Raw genomic sequence first — 15,886 nt, forward strand, 5'->3', positions numbered from 1 at the left:
ACCCATCAAATCCCATAAAACTAGTTGCAATTCAAGTCAAATTCAATATATCAACTACTAAAGAGTCTTACAATAGTTTTCCTATCATTCTTAAAGTTCAAACAGTTTTAAATCACCTAAGGATGGGCCTAAAAGTTCTGTTTTACAACAAACTTGTTTTTTTTACACTTTCACATATTAAAACATTTAAATCCCTTTGAAACAACATTGTAAACATGCTAAAATCATTATCATCCCATTCTAAATCACATATCAACCAACTCTGATCCTAATTAAGTTACTAAAGATCAAATAAATGGTCTTAAATCATCAATCATCCCAATAAACCAAGATTTCAATAATTCACCCCTCGAACCTATTAAATTAACTATAAAGCACATAATTTTGACCTTTTACTAGCCTTTACACAGCCAATTTCAATCATCAATGCAACTTCATAACATGAGATTCATCATCATAATAACATCCCAACATATTTCATCATAAACCAATTCTCAAACAAGCACATATACTCATTTAAATGAACAATCATCATCAAATTTTGTAATTTAATTTAATTCAATTTAACATATGCCAAACTTATACAATAAACATACATTAAAGTTCAATATCTAGTTTCTTTTATTTTACACTAAAACTATATAGCTCTTAGAACATATTCATTTGCTTTCTGCGTAAAGAACTCTAGAAATACCTACGAATCACCAAATTGGAATAGAAAAATTTATGTTAATATTAAAGTTTAAAAACTAATTTTGTATTAAAATTGAAAAACTAAACATATTTAATCTTTTTAATAATATATAACATTTAATAAATACATAATATTGAGACACGATTTTAAATATATTTAAAGAATAAAACCTATAAAAAAAATAAGAGCTAAAGATCTGGTACACTGGCATTATTAATGATAAATTAGAGACGTGTGAGATCTCTAAACCTTCACGTGACAACAGGAACAATGCTAGCAGGAATGTATTTAAAAAATACTTTGATAAACATATGTAATCTGACATATTAAAATGTAGGTTATACATTAATTAACTTATAAAAATGTTGTAATATTATTTCTTTAATTATATTTATAAGAAACTCTACTTAAATAAATACAGTTTCTTAGAAATATTTATAAAAAGAGTTATTTAATGTGGTTGAGAAAAGGCAACACCCAACTGGACTCCACCATTAGACATAACGTGATCATAGCCTACGTGTCCCAACCACTTTCCTTCTTTCCCACCATTCCTTCTTTCCAACAAGTCCACTATACAAGTCAACAAAATATATATTATAATATATTTATACTATTTTTTATTATCATAATAAATGTATATAAAAATACCATAACACCTGATTTTTTATAATCATTATGAAAGAAAGGAAGATGGATCGACCGACCTTATTATTCGTAAGAGATAGACGAACATCACATGCTTGTGAGTCACTCTTACACTCTGACTTCCAGCAAGCATGCAGAAAATTACTATTATTTCTGTTCTTCCTTTTTAAGCAAACTTACCAATTACCTTTTCCCTCTATATATCAATCACAAAACCCCCCATCAATTGCTATGCATAGCTCCACAAACAAAATGCACCAATTGTTGCATAATCATTTTATGCACACACCTGTTTCTCCTACCTCAACATTATAATTATCAACATCTCATATAATCTATTAGATTGTATATACATTTTACAAACTCTTTTAATAAGATTAAGTTAAATTTAAAATTTAATTTGTTGAGATAGTATTATACTTGTTCAAAGTTTATTTTAATAAAATTTATTCTTTATTAGAATGTTACATAATATTATTAAACTGATAATTCATATTTAAAATATATATATTCTGTCATAAGAAAAGAGAGTATTAAAAGTTTTACATCACTGAAAAAAACTTATATTATATAAATATTTTTATTAATTATTTTTAAAAAATTGAGTTAAACTTAAAATTAATCATTAAAATAAATTATTAAATATGTTTTTAATTTTTTAACTTTTAATAAAAAATTGAATTAGTTCATCTTTTAAATTTTAATCCAATTTAATTTTTCAACTTTAAAAATTGTATAAATATAATTCTTTTAACTAAATTTTATTATGTTTATTTAATATTCCAAACATGTTTATCAGTTAGTATTAAAACAAAAATTATCATGTGAACAATTCAAATATTATTGTAAAATACGCTTAAAATATTAAATAAATTTAACAAAATTTAATTAAAATAATTAAATTCACATGTTTTTAAAATTGAAAGACTAATCAAATCAAAATTTCAAGTAACTAATTTCAATTTTTATTAAAAATATAAAATCAAAGCATATTTAACTCTAGAATAAGTAATCCAGAAAGCAAAATAAAAATAATTTCCTGAATATCCAAAATCTTTCCTATGTCCCCCACACAGAAAAAAAAAAGTTATAAAAGGCCTGGGGTATTGTAAATAAGGAAAGAAAAGACTTACAGAGGTTGAAAAAGAGAGAATTAGGGTATTCATTTCCATGTATCTTTGGAGAACCTTCATATCAGGACTGAGGTGGCCATGTCTTTAACTTTTTCAACTTTCGAATCACTACACTGCTTTAGTTCTTAGATTCCTCTCAAACACTTTTTTACTTAATTTTCTTTTATGTACTATCACTTCGATACCTTAATTTAATAACAGCTAATCATAAGTTTGAAATTATTTTGTCCCAAAATAAGTTTTATTTTATTGTAATTACATATCAGGAGCGTATGGAGATCAGATAAGCTTATTGCAATGATTGAATTGCAATATGATAAATAGAATGCTAAAAGAGACAGAAGGGACCACTGCTGTTCTCTCATTAATTATAAGCAAAAATTGATAGTGGGTTTGTAAAATATGCAACGATTTGTTTTTATTTATTAAGGATTCAAAAGATATTACTAATACTGTTAAATATATATTAAACTATCTTAATCAGTATTTTAACACAGTCTATTATTTATTGTATGATGATTTGAAATATCTTTAAAACTTCAATTAACATGTCAACTAATCAAATGACATCAGTCAATATTTGAAGCTAATGGACTAAATAGTTGTGCACTTGGCTATCAATGTAATTTCAAAACAATCCTAAGATTCTATTAGATTGACTGTGATTACACGTAGGATAATGATACTTTCACAACATTTTTTTATAACATTTTAATACGTGTCATTAAGTGATTTATCAAAAATTATTTCACAATCAATAATAATAATTATAAACACTAACATGAACCAATAACAGAATGACATGTAAATGATGTTAAAATGTTGTCAAAAAATATTGCTAAAGTATATTATCTTTACACATAATCTCTAAACTCACACGATTCCAAATAAGTTAAGTTAGCACAAATATATTCATATAATAAACAATCAGAGTTTAGAATCTTCAATTCAAATGTTTATTTATCATTAAATTTTAGCGATCTCTAAATTTTGCATGTTCATATCCTTGTATCGTTCTATATAATAATTTAATGTTTAATCTCTTATTTCTTTCACTAGATTATCGGTAGTTGTATATTTATAATACATGGTTGTTCCACCTAAACAAGAATATATATATATATATATATATATATATATATATATATATATATATATATATATATATATGGGTTTGTTAACGTCTGGGTTCTAAGTTTTAAGGTTAAGGGTATTTTAATAATTTTCATTTTCAAAACTAAAAAAAAGAAACTCCAAACCTTTGTTCTCCTCCCTAGTTCCTCTCAACCCTTTCTCTTTCATCTTTCTCACTCTAACATTTTCTCTGTCATCTTATGGTAGCCCCAACTGTAAATCTGAAACACTGGCAGTTAAACAATCTTACAAAAAATGATTTTATGATAAGTTTTCATTTTATAATTTTTGTCTTATCTAATTTTCACAAGGAATTGGCAATTGATCTGGAAAAAATCAGAAATACTCGTTGTTAAACAATTTCTTACAAAAAATGATTTTATAATGAGTTTTCATTTTATAATTTTTGTCTTATCTAATTTTCACAAGCATAATGACATCAAAGGAATTGGTAATTGGTCTGGAAAAAATCAGAACAATTTCTTACAAAAAATGATTTTATAATGAATTTTCATTTTATAATTTTTATCGTATATAATTTTATCTAATTTTCACAAGCATAATGAGATCCGAAGGAATTGGTAATTGGCCTGGAGGGATTTTTTTTAGAGATGATGATTCAACATATGCAGATGATGAAATTGGAGAAGGTAGTGAAGATGGTGAAATTGAAGAGATCTTGAATGAACATTTGCCTAAAGGTGAATATGTTAAGTGTTTCTGATTTTTTCAATTAGGCTACACTAGAGATGATAGAGAAAAGGTTAGAGTGAGAGAGATGAAAGAGAAAGGGTTAAGAGGAATGAGAGAGCTGAATAAGAGTTTTAGAGGTTTCAAAACAGGCCTACGCTCGTTAACAAACCTCTATATATATGTATATAAATTTAAGGATTGACACGAACAAGATGAATGAATAATAAAAAAATATATATTTTTACATTTGTGTAAAATAGCATTTATTTTGACTGCTTCATTTTAATAATATAATAATACACATCAATGCTTTAATTCAAAAATTTAATGAAATATTAATATAATTGATTGTGAAAAGATTGTTTTCGTTATTAAGAATGTGAAGTATATGCTGAACTATAAAACAATTTGTTCCCATTAAACTAGTGTTAGTTATTAGTGGGAAACTGTTATGCAATAGCAGCCCAATCGAAGCAATTCTACAAGGCCAACTTCTTACAATGAAGGAAATTAAGTACTTTCTGCTACTCATACTTTCTTTCTACACTCCTACATTCTTTTGAAATAGCCATTAAATACAATTAACTATATTAAAACATCGTGTGCGACCTTAATTCAAATTAATACTTCATTTTATTTATACTAATTGTCAACATTTTATTTTAATTTAATATAATTTCATGCTTTTCAATTTCTTTATTTTAAAAAATATATCACATTTCATTCTAACATATTTTGTAATATTATATTTTATTTTAAGTCACTTTTTTATATTCAATGATAAAATCATAATTATTCTATTGCTATTATTTTTTTAATCTATCACATTATTTATTAACTTCATTTCATATCTCTTCATCTCTCATTATCTTTTTATAATTTAAACAACTACACTTTCACTTCTCTTTCTCTTCAAATTCACTTCCAAAATCATTCCTAAATTCAAACTCAAACTTAATAAGTTTCAATTATAGAGTGTGGATCTCTACTTGATGTACCAAAATAAGAAAGTGTGAAATCAACATCTTCAAACTCCCCCATTGAAATGCCTTATAAAATAAAGATTGGAGCTTTATCCGAAATGCTTGGGCCAAAAATTCTTTATCCTTCGAATTTCTATATATATTTTTTCCATGTCTTTCTTAACACACCTTCTGGATAAGCCTCCCCTTGCGTTGCGCCATTTTTCCCAACTTTTTCTTATTAAAACTAAACACTATTTATTGAATTTCACCAATTCAGGTTCACAGAATCCCAGATCAGCACCTGAGTCCATACTCTGTAACCCAAACCTAAGAAACCAGGTAGAATGATAGTGTTCCTTTTCCCTTAGCAATAAAGAAGACCATTTTCTTGATCGGCTTGTGCGTTGTAAAGATCAAAGCTTGGAGTGCAAAAGGGTATGTCAGTAATAGGGGCGTGTTCACAGTTTCTTTACGGAGAGGTTTATCAGAGAGATGAACAGTGGGCACAGTGCTTGGTGAGTGGGAGAGGGTATCTGTTTTGTCGCAGGAGTGGTGGGTGTGGGAACATATGGGTTGGAAGCAGAAAGAGAGAAAGGAAGATGAAAGGAGAAATTTTCGCGTGGAAGCTATGTGGCCAGATTTGTCAAGACCAAGTGAAGTGGAGATGGAAGAAATCACTGATTCCGACCACCTCGATCAAATTCTTCTTCTTGCCCACGACAACTCACAACCTATCCTCATTGATTGGTTCCTACTCACAACAACTTGTGTTATTCTCTCAAGTAAAAAGTAAATTATACAGTAATTTCGAGGATATATATGTTGTTTTGATTATTTTTGTAATGCAGGATGGCTACTTGGTGTCGGAAATGCATCTATTTGAAGCCCAAGTTGGAAAAATTAGCAGCTGAATATCTCGATAAGTAAACTACTCATTGTGTCTTCTTCAGTTAGATGACTCTTAATATTCTCCTTTAAGTCAAAACTATGTTAATCTGATATCAGTCCTGTATAGCTGCATTTAACATTTGAAGTGAACACTAGACTCAGCTAAATAGAAGTTTATTGCTCTCAATTGTTCGAACATTATTCACAAAAAATATGACATTTGAAAAGACTGTCTATGAATCCATTGTGTCTTGTTAATCCAAAGCAAATTAATGCTGCTAATCATTCCTTTGTTATCTCATCCTTGGATGTTTCAGAGTCAAATTTTATTACGTGGATGTGAATAAAGTACCCCAGACTCTAGTCAAGAGAGGAAACATATCTGTAAGTATGGATCTTCATTCTTAATTATTTCAGTAAAAGGATGTTCCATGATGTTGCGTGCTCGTTGTGACTGTTGTTTGTTCTGTTGTTCTGAAATACAGAAAATGCCAACAATTCAGGTGCGCTCTCTCATTAAGTTAATTTTTGTATGTGGTAACATTAAAAGAAAGTATTTTTTGTGACTAGAAAAGGATGATTTGGATATGCATAGGAAAATAAAAAAGAGAACTTGAATTGTTTGCAGCTGTGGAAAGATGGAGAGATGAAGGCAGAAGTGATTGGGGGCCATAAGGCCTGGCTAGTTACTGAAGAAGTCAGAGAAATGATCCAAAAGTTCTTATGATTCAGAAAAACAAGAGACAACAAAGTTACAATTGAAGAAACTAGTCTTCCAATTTATATATCTTTCTTGTTAATACTTTTTGTATGTTGGCAATTGCATGTAGTTGTAGGTTATATATATATTAATGGAATTATGTACCATAGCTGAAAGAAATTTAACTGGGAAAAGAAGATGCTCGGTGTTTGTCCCTCCCTCTCACGCATTAGAGGAATAATACCAAGTTAAAAACTTACAATTGTTTTCTATCAGTGACAGAAAAATATTATTAAAAATGGAGTTGAGGGAAGCACATTGACAATTACCTTGTACATGTTGTTGATTGTGATGATTGCTAAAAATTCATGTTTTAATAATTGGTTTTTTATTTACTTTCAAGAGGTGGATTTGGAGCTGAATCTGGTTTTGGTCCTTAGTTTGATTAGGTGATTGAATACCCAAGCGTCAAGTATGCATATAAGAATAATCTTTCATCAAAGTCGCTTTGGCCGAGTGGTTAAGGCGTGTGCCTGCTAAGTACATGGGGTTTCCCCGCGAGAGTTCGAATCTCTCAGGCGACGAATGAATTTTTTTACTTTCGTTCTGAGCTAAATTCCTTTCAAAATATTAATTCTTAATTTTTTGTGAATGAATTCACACTTTAACATACATTTTCTTCAGGTTGAGATTAGAATAGTAAATAAAAATTATTCCTCCATCTCATTAATATAGAAATTTCTTTTTTTTTTGGTATACACACATTTTTACCATCTTTAACCCTTTAAATATAAATAAACATTTATTTAAAATTTACTTACTTTTAAATTAAATATAATTATTTTTTTCATTGTAAACTTCAAATAACTATTTATTTAAATTTAATCATTATCTTAAAGTAAAATAATTATCAACAACAAAAAAACACTAGTAAATAATAATTCTTGTAAAGCAAATATTTCTTTAATTTTTTTTACACTATAGGCACACTAGCATATACCAAAAACCAATACCGAAAGATTATATGTTCATGAACCAGTCTGAGGAGCTTCAATTATGAAAATCATACTTTGGTAATTGCAGTGTTGTTTCCGTATTCATGAATCATTTTCAACGAGTTAGTTACTTGGGTAGGTTTTACTTTTACAATTATTAAAATTAATTTAACATTTAAATATTAATGAACTGTCGTGTTAATATGTGTCACTAAAATAGACTTAGGCATTACGCTTTGTCAACTGAGATTATATTCAACATTCAGAAATTGCATAGCTCTGTACTGACAAACAGAAGTACCGAGCAAATTGAGATTTGAAACAAAGATTTAAATGATATGCTTCCGCAGACGTTCTGCACCAACATTCCAACAGCAGCATGACAGAAAAGGGCCACTTTATTTCATTACACCAGGCATAAAAAGTCACAATTCACAATATCTTCTGCTAATCACCTTCATAGTATATCATCTAATTTACCAAGGATGATTGATGCTAATTAACAGTGTTTAGTATTGCTTAAATTACTTATTTTACACTTATACATTAAAGCTATGGTTCATATAACAAAACGTCTCCGACTATCTGCAACTTGAAGATTTCTAAAACTGCATATCCAAATGCCACAGAAAACGAAATGCCAAAATACAAAAAACAGAACTGCCATTACATTAACACGAAAGCATAGTAAAATTATCAAAATTTCCTATATCAGGATTATCTGATCCAGTCAAAAACACAAGAAAACAATAGTCTCTAAATTCTATATTTCGAGTGTGGTATAACTTGAAGCAAGGTGACTTCTCAGATTTCAACTTATTCATCGTATGACAACTGACATTAGTCACAGATAACACTCAAACCAGATATGTAATTGCACAAACGAAGATGCATTATCCATTAATGTCACATTATCCATGAATTAATCTTTCCTTACTAATGAATATCAAATGAAAATCAGCTAGCTCCATGATGCAGGGAATACAATCACAAAATCTCAAATTCCAAAACCAAAAACCGCACGTATCCTTTGGAAGATAAGATCCCGCCACCCCCTTTCGGTGTTCTCCGCAACAGTTGCATTTCCATACCTGTATCAATCGGAAACCAAACCAACTTAGCAAAATCAAACCAAACAAAAACATAACTTCCATAAGACCAATTCCAAGCACACAAACAGTCACCTGTCCTCTTCAGGCACATCAGAATGAGTCAGCTTAACAACCGTAACACCCGTTTCAGGCTCCTCAAACACAAGCCTCACCTGCAAATACACACGTATCGGTATTACCATACTGTAAGTTGTGTGAAATTTAGTTATTTGGCTTTTTTTTTCCTAATAGTTAACATAAAAAGCAAAATACTTACTGTGGATTGAACTCCATCGTTCCAGCTTCCGAACCTCCATTTCTGCACAATCAACTTACCCTCCTGCAACTCCAAATTAGTTCCAGTCACCGATCCATCAAAAATGCTAAACTCACCACCAACCTCTTTACTAATCCTCGCATTGCTCTGCGTGAAACCCTTCCATCTATTCTCATCCATCAATATCTCATACAAGTCCTTCGCCCTGCAATTGAACCTCTCAGTCATACTGATACTCTTCACTCCCTTCTTCTCCTTCTTCTTCGTAGACGTCGAAGTTTCCTTCTTCGGCGCAGCCGTAGTGGGCGGTGACGGAGACGGCGCCGGCCGCGCCGGTGATGGCGACGGAGACGGAGACGGCGCTGGCTTCTTCTCCAATTCGTCCTTAACAGGACCGCCTCTGGCCATGCTCTGCACCCAAACCCTAACCTTCTCCAAGATCAAAGGCTTCCCCTTGGAAAGCATTGCGTCCTTGATCCTCTTCCCTACCGGTCCTTCGTCGTTGACGGTGATTCTGAGCTCGGGATCCTCGTCGGCATTCTCGTCGGATATGTAGGGAATTTCGACGGCGCCGTCGACTTGGAGAAGCGAAGCTCCGTTGGAGTCCTTGGCCTCGCCGTGCCAATTGAGCGTGAGGCTGATCTCGTAGCCGGGGATGATCTTTCCCTTGCGGATGTTGATGTAGGCCTCGCCGTCGAGGGAGCGGAGTGAGGTGGTTTTGATGAAAAGATTCCCCTCGCCGTCAAGAATTGTGAGGTTGGAGAGGAGGGAAGAGAAGAGTGTTCTGGACCATTCGAGACAGTTGGTCTCCGCCCAGTGCCAGTTGTGGACGTTGGTGCCGTCGGGGCGGTCCTCCACGATCCACCGTTTGTCGCCCTCGCCGTAACGAGCCATCGTAATTTCGTGCTTTGCTTTGTTGTAATGAATGGTTAGAGAATAAGGGTTTTCGTTGTTATGGTTATATAACGTCTTAAAAGTGTGGAAAGGTCTAGAATCACTTGAGAGAAGGGTCTAGTTTCTTCTTCTATTGGGCTGGGTTGCTTTACATTTCAGTTTTACTTCAACCTCATTACTACTTTTCATTTTTATATGAAATTATTTTTCATTTCAAAAATGCTTTTATTTACATTTGTGGCTAATTAAAACTAAACCATGTCTATCTTTCACTTTAACTAACCAATCTTTATTACAGAAAAAATATTGTGCATTAGTTAAGTGCGAAAACATTTAAAAGTTACAAAATTACTTCAAACACACCATAAGGATGATTTTGAAAAAACCCACCTACTTTATATATTCAAATTGGTGTTTTCAAAACAACATATAAGTAACAAAAATAAATATCCCTTTTGAGGCATTTAAGTATAACAACAACAAAAATATCAATTTAAAGTCAAATATGTTTTAAAAGGTGATGACACAAAAATAATAAACAAATCACAAATTTCAATAATTTGATTTAAGACGCATGTAAAAGGAAATGTGTATAAAAATGGCTAGTGAAATGAAATAAAGTACATATATCTTAAATAAATATTGCATGTAAAGAGAACTTTAAATCCTCTAAGTATTAGTTTAAATTAATGCATTTAGTAAACATGAAGAGATTTTCTTTGTAGATTCTTCACTTAGTAAAGTTTAGACTTAGAAGTAACATAATCACACAGTAAAAGTGAGTTTATATCATATAGTTTTAAAAAATATTGTGTATTTGTCGTTTAATCTCAAAGGAGATTAGTAGAAAATATGTTATTTTTGTGTATACTTAAAATTCAAAAGAAGTTACAAGAGATAATACTTGTAATTATGTGTAATTAATGGAACCATCTATTGGTTGTGAAGGTCAGACACACTTCGGGTGAGTTAATATGAACTTTTTTCTGTTACTTAAGTTATTTCATTGACTATCATTTTAAAGGTATTTATGAAAAACACTCTACCTTCTACGTTGATTTTAAAATCATTATATAATCCTATCAATGTTTAATTGGCTTAGTTTAACGAAGTTTTTCAAAATATTTTAAAACTCTAATTAAACCTTCTATTTTTAAAGCTAATGATTTCTTTAAAGAATGTTTCATGTCAATTATGCGAAATTTAGAAAAATCCTTTTTTCAATTTACTTTCTTATGTTATAAGATATCGAGATGATTTTCATTTTCAAATTAGAGATAAACTCCTATATTATTTATACACAAAAAGTGAAAGTTTAAGAAAAAAAAATATAAACCAAAGTTTTATGAATACAAAACTAAACTTACATGGACAAAAATTCTATTTACTTTCCTTTAAGTAAAACTATACAAATGAAAGAAAATATTCAAATATGCCTTTCAACACTTATATATTTTTGTTTGTAAAAATCACATTTAGGACTAACATTTAGGACTAATATTTGAATAAAGTGTTATAATATTACAAAAGTTAAAGGTTGGTTTTGAAAGTTTTACAACGTTCGTATTTTTATTAATTGGCAAACAATAATATTTTTAAGTAGTAACGTTTAAATTATTTTAATTGTTGCAATGTTTAAAGTTTTTATGATAAATAATATTTTTTATTTAATTGATTCTTCTCTAATTCTATAAATAGAGAGTTAGAGAGTTCTTCCTCCGTTCCGAGACACACCAAATTCATTCTTTCTCATTCTCCTCTTTTCATTCTTTCTCATTATCCTCTCTTCTTAGTTTCATCATCTTTTTCTCTTTTTAAAATTATTATGGGTTATTTAATACTCTTTTTAGATATGATTGTTAGTTCTGAGATCCTAAAAAATTCTAAAAAGTTCATGTTGTAGCTTGATAAACTTGCGTAATACACCACGACCTTAAGGATAATGAAACTACAAGCCTTAGAAAATAATGTTTTGTTAGCTTTTCTACCTCATAAATAAGCCTAAAACTTTTAACTTTTACCAATGATCAATTATAATTCAAAGTTCAAGAAGAATATTTACTCTAATGTTTATAAAAATATAATTTACCTAATTGTCTTATTTTGCTTACCAATATTTTATACCAATCATTATTCAATATTATAAAATAAAAATTTGGAATTAGATACGATAAACTAGACATCAACTATCTCATTCATATAAATGTAAAAATTCACATATTTTTTATTTTCACTAAGACAAATCATATAATTCATATTTTCAAATGCAAAATGACTAAAGGCGTGTTTATATCCCTAGAACATTTTTAAGTATAAAGAATGATGTTCCATCTAGTAAGGATAACCAAACACAACTCAATATGTGTCAACATCAACAATTTTAACAATACAAACTTTAAATGCATTCATTTCTTCTTCTAATGTTTTTTTGATTTTTTACCTAAACAAATTTAACAATTTTAAAAAACAAATAAAACTATTATTATTTTGAAAAGGAGAGAATGAGATAGAGAAGTAAAGAAAGGCATATGCGGCATGTCGTCGGCACTCTCCATCCCCACCAAAACGCCGTTGGAGCGCAACTCAGCTTCTCCGTCTTCTGACTCTGACGTATTTGCCTCCTTCCGTTTCCGTGGCACCGTAATGAAGCGCAACCAGCGTTTCAAACGGGTTGCCAAATCCAGGTTACCGGTTCAACAAACTGAACCGGTTCGGCGTTCGCTCCGAGTCAAACGCAACCCATCACCGGAACCAGACACTTCTCCCGTTGAAATGAAAATCTTGCCACGCGATTTCTTCCAAATCGATGCCCTGGACCTTGCCCCACGTTTACTGGGAAAGTTTCTTCGCCGAGACGACGTCGTTCTTCGGATCACCGAGGTATATACTATTCCCATTACGAAGCATGCAACTTTGTCGTTTGGCTTTATTGCGATTTAACGCGGAATCAATGGCAGACAGGTTGAAGCGTATAGACCAAACGACACGGCTTGTCACGGTCGTTTTGGTGTCACTTCAAGAACTGCCCCTGTTGTAAGATTGCGCCTTTATTCTCACCTTGAATCTCTAAATGCTGATTAGAGTTGTCTAGAGTAAGATTGGTGTATGTTTGTGTCTATTTTGTAGTTTGGAGCTGGTGGGCATGCATATGTTTATCTTTGCTATGGTCTTCACATGATGCTGAATGTGGTGGCGGATAAGGAAGGAGCTGGCGCTGCTGTTTTGATACGCTCTTGTGCTCCAATTAGTGGTAATGTGAAATACTGTATTTAGGTTATTTATGGTTACTATGAAATGAACCATTCTGTTGCTTGGTGTGTCGTAACTCCAAGGCCACTTTATTAGATTTTTGTGTTACCGATTCAGTTTATGAGTGAATAAAGGGATAAAGTGTCATTAGGTGTTCTTGGTCTTTCAAGTGACGTATTATAGGGAGTTTTTTCTTCAAGTTATCTAAAAAAGGGAAAGAAAACGAAATCTTTGAGAGATGACCGAGTATTGGTCTTGTTGCCTACAAAAGAATAAATCATCACAAGCTTGTAAATTCTTTTGGCTTATTTCGGTTGGGTACAAACTGTAGACTGGTTGAGTATCACACATGACTATCAAAAGAAGTGTGTGGATAAAATGTATATGCAACCGCTCTTGTTAATCTAAAGCAAGAAGCTGGCTGGCCAGTTGAAAAGGTGAAGGTTTTAGTGTGAGTTAAGCATTCTTTTTCCCCTTCTCGGTCCTCAGATTAGTAACACTAACATTTCAGACGATTCTGTACTTTTATTCATTATAACTTAAGCCTGCATAAAGTTATTCATAGATTTATTTTATACTATTGGACAATGTCACAGGATTCGATGTCATTCAACAGCGCCGAGGTCTGAAAACTGAGAAACCTATACTTCTTACCGGTCCTGGGAAGGTTAGTTCTTTTCCTTTCCTCCTGTTCACCTGTTTAGATGCTTAAGGAAAGATGTTTTGGTTAAAAATTTTGCGCTGCCATTTGACTTGTCAAGCTAAAGATATGAACATTCTAGTGCTTCACCTGCAATGACGAAATGGAAAAGGTAATCATGACAGTTGAAAGCAGATGGAAAGAGCTAACTCTGAATATCGTAAGAGAATACGGGGATTGAAATTGGATTCTTGGCTCAATACAGACATGTCGTCTTTCTTGACAAATATCATTGAGATTAAAGAAGGAAATGGAAATTGTACCTTAATAATTTTCAGTAGATACTCATGGATTATGATTTTGTACATGCTTGTTTTGTTTTCAGTTTGTTATGTTTCATATTTTGGCTATTTCTGAAATAGGCCGACTCTGTAAGTTTTAAAAGATTGTGCTTCGGCTCCTTTAAGTGTATAGAAATCTCACATGACATGATGGATTAGAAAGGTTCAACATTTGTGAAATTTAATTTGTATTTGCACAACCTTTTGGTATATGGCAGAATTACTATTTATCATATTCTTGCTAGAAGGAAAAAGTTAGAGAAGGATAGAAGGGTAGGAGGAAAACGGGTTCATCATTTATTTTTGCTCTTTTTCTTGACCATTTCCATGTTTTTTATGAGGACTTTTAGAATTGTTGGGAATGACAATTCTTTTCTTGTGAAGTGTCCATGCACATCTAAAACATCTCAGTTTATTTTTTTAATAAGAATAATGTGAATGTTCTTCCAAATCTTAGGTTGGTCAGGCATTGGGTCTATCGACGGAATGGTCCAACCATCCTCTCTATACAGCTGGTAAGCTTACAAGTTATAATTGAAGCGTCTGAAATGTAAAATTGACAAATGGATATCCATTTGTTTTTTGAAAACTGAAAAGTGTATGATGCAGGTGGTTTAGAACTCTTGGATGGTCCAGAGCCGGAAAACATATTGGTTGGTCCACGTGTTGGTATCCAATATGCTTCACCAGAGCATGTCAATGCATTGTGGAGATTTGCCATTGCAGGTACCCCTTGGATTAGTGCTCCCAAAAACACTCTCAGGCCGGCCTTGTAGTCAAAATAGCTGCTTAAGAAGGGAGGAAAAATGGTTTCATCGTGATCAACTGATTACTTAAATTCCCTATGTATATATTTTCACCTTAGAAATAGATTGGAGATTGATCCTGCATCACCTTTGAACTCTACTTAAGGTATGGCAAATTTTTATCCTAAAGTTTAACATAAATTTATTTTAGCTATATTAATATGTAAGAGGAGTGCTTCCGACACAATCCTTCTGACACACTACTATTAATGAAAATACTCATTTAGTAAGAAACGAGACACATAATTAAGATTTTGTATAAATCTTAACCAATTGTAAACAAATTAACGTAAATTATTTGTCGTTTTTCTCTTTGTTTTAGGTATAATTTTGTTAATGGACATTGATTGTATATATTTTCTGATGTATAGTTAAATTTTAAACCAAAATATTATAATGTATTTAACTTATATTTTTGTTTTCTTTGAATATGAATCTATACGGTGTTTACTTATTGTAAAATTCTGATATAGTTTTCTAGTATTATTTCATTTGTTTTAATATATACCGAAATCAATATTTCCCAGAGTGCCAAGCAGCCGTAGGTTGTATTTGAATTGGAACATGGATTTGTTGGGAAAAACAGATGAACGCTTCTGAAAATTAGTGAATTAGTAAATGTAAGTTTCATAGATTAAAAATTATTTTAATGGGTAAAAGTAAAGAATTATCATTTTGCTCTTAGTCGAAAAAGTAATTTAAAATAAAATATAATTATTAATTATATTAAAATGAATG

The 15,886-nt window shown here is 31.1% G+C and overlaps 3 protein-coding genes and 1 non-coding gene across 5 annotated transcripts; 3 read left to right on the forward strand and 1 right to left on the reverse strand.

Moving 5' to 3' along the window:
* The first annotated feature begins 5,445 nt into the window (after window positions 1–5,445).
* LOC124826619 (thioredoxin-like 3-1, chloroplastic) lies at window positions 5,446–7,052 on the forward strand. Its single transcript, XM_088115011.1, has 5 exons — window positions 5,446–6,014; window positions 6,116–6,190; window positions 6,473–6,539; window positions 6,641–6,658; window positions 6,784–7,052. Exons 1-5 carry the CDS (start codon window positions 5,836–5,838, stop codon window positions 6,880–6,882), a joined length of 438 nt encoding a protein of 145 aa, XP_087971137.1. The 5' UTR covers window positions 5,446–5,835; the 3' UTR covers window positions 6,883–7,052.
* A 305-nt stretch (window positions 7,053–7,357) lies between these two features.
* On the forward strand, window positions 7,358–7,439 carry TRNAS-GCU (transfer RNA serine (anticodon GCU)). The gene has a single exon. It is a non-coding gene; the product is annotated as a tRNA-Ser (tRNA).
* Window positions 7,440–8,701: 1,262 nt separating this feature from the next.
* LOC148197975 (Aha1 domain-containing protein) lies at window positions 8,702–10,164 on the reverse strand. The gene is made up of 3 exons (XM_088115065.1): window positions 9,219–10,164; window positions 9,035–9,114; window positions 8,702–8,941 (listed from the first exon to the last, which is right to left on the reverse strand). The coding sequence occupies exons 1-3, from the start codon at window positions 10,110–10,112 to the stop codon at window positions 8,848–8,850; spliced, it is 1,068 nt and encodes a 355-aa protein (XP_087971191.1). The 5' UTR covers window positions 10,113–10,164; the 3' UTR covers window positions 8,702–8,847.
* A 2,420-nt stretch (window positions 10,165–12,584) lies between these two features.
* LOC124826617 (DNA-3-methyladenine glycosylase (MAG)) lies at window positions 12,585–15,456 on the forward strand. Of its 2 annotated transcripts, XM_047299490.2 has the most exons (6): window positions 12,588–12,992; window positions 13,074–13,145; window positions 13,239–13,362; window positions 13,958–14,028; window positions 14,800–14,857; window positions 14,952–15,456. In XM_047299490.2, the coding sequence occupies exons 1-6, from the start codon at window positions 12,648–12,650 to the stop codon at window positions 15,116–15,118; spliced, it is 837 nt and encodes a 278-aa protein (XP_047155446.1). In that variant the 5' UTR covers window positions 12,588–12,647; the 3' UTR covers window positions 15,119–15,456. The 2 variants fall into 2 exon arrangements, with proteins under 2 accessions (XP_047155447.1, XP_047155446.1); XM_047299491.2 differs by lacking the exon at window positions 13,074–13,145 and having other exon boundaries at window positions 12,585–12,992.
* The last annotated feature ends 430 nt before the right edge of the window (window positions 15,457–15,886 follow it).

This window comes from Vigna umbellata, chromosome 5, assembly GCF_029865625.1.
Source record: "Vigna umbellata cultivar VRB3 chromosome 5, Vumbellata_1.0, whole genome shotgun sequence".
Lineage (NCBI taxonomy): Eukaryota > Viridiplantae > Streptophyta > Magnoliopsida > Fabales > Fabaceae > Vigna > Vigna umbellata.

What these genes read in the sequence shown, in the direction of transcription:
- LOC124826619 (XM_088115011.1), top strand. Translation starts at nt 5,836, where the DNA reads ATGGGTTGGAAGCAGAAAGAGAGAAAGGAAGATGAAAGGAGAAATTTT. An exon ending in CAACCTATCCTCATTGATTG is followed by an intron (nt 6,015 to 6,115) that starts GTTCCTACTCAC and finishes TTTGTAATGCAG; the next exon opens with GATGGCTACTTGGTGTCGGA. An exon ending in GCAGCTGAATATCTCGATAA is followed by an intron (nt 6,191 to 6,472) that starts GTAAACTACTCA and finishes TGGATGTTTCAG; the next exon opens with AGTCAAATTTTATTACGTGG.
- LOC124826617 (XM_047299490.2), top strand. Translation starts at nt 12,648, where the DNA reads ATGTCGTCGGCACTCTCCATCCCCACCAAAACGCCGTTGGAGCGCAAC. An exon ending in CTTCAAGAACTGCCCCTGTT is followed by an intron (nt 13,146 to 13,238) that starts GTAAGATTGCGC and finishes TCTATTTTGTAG; the next exon opens with TTTGGAGCTGGTGGGCATGC. An exon ending in CCATCCTCTCTATACAGCTG is followed by an intron (nt 14,858 to 14,951) that starts GTAAGCTTACAA and finishes TGTATGATGCAG; the next exon opens with GTGGTTTAGAACTCTTGGAT.
- LOC148197975 (XM_088115065.1), bottom strand. Translation starts at nt 10,112, where the DNA reads ATGGCTCGTTACGGCGAGGGCGACAAACGGTGGATCGTGGAGGACCGC. An exon ending in ACGATGGAGTTCAATCCACA is followed by an intron (nt 9,115 to 9,218) that starts GTAAGTATTTTG and finishes GTGTATTTGCAG; the next exon opens with GTGAGGCTTGTGTTTGAGGA. An exon ending in GATGTGCCTGAAGAGGACAG is followed by an intron (nt 8,942 to 9,034) that starts GTGACTGTTTGT and finishes CGATTGATACAG; the next exon opens with GTATGGAAATGCAACTGTTG.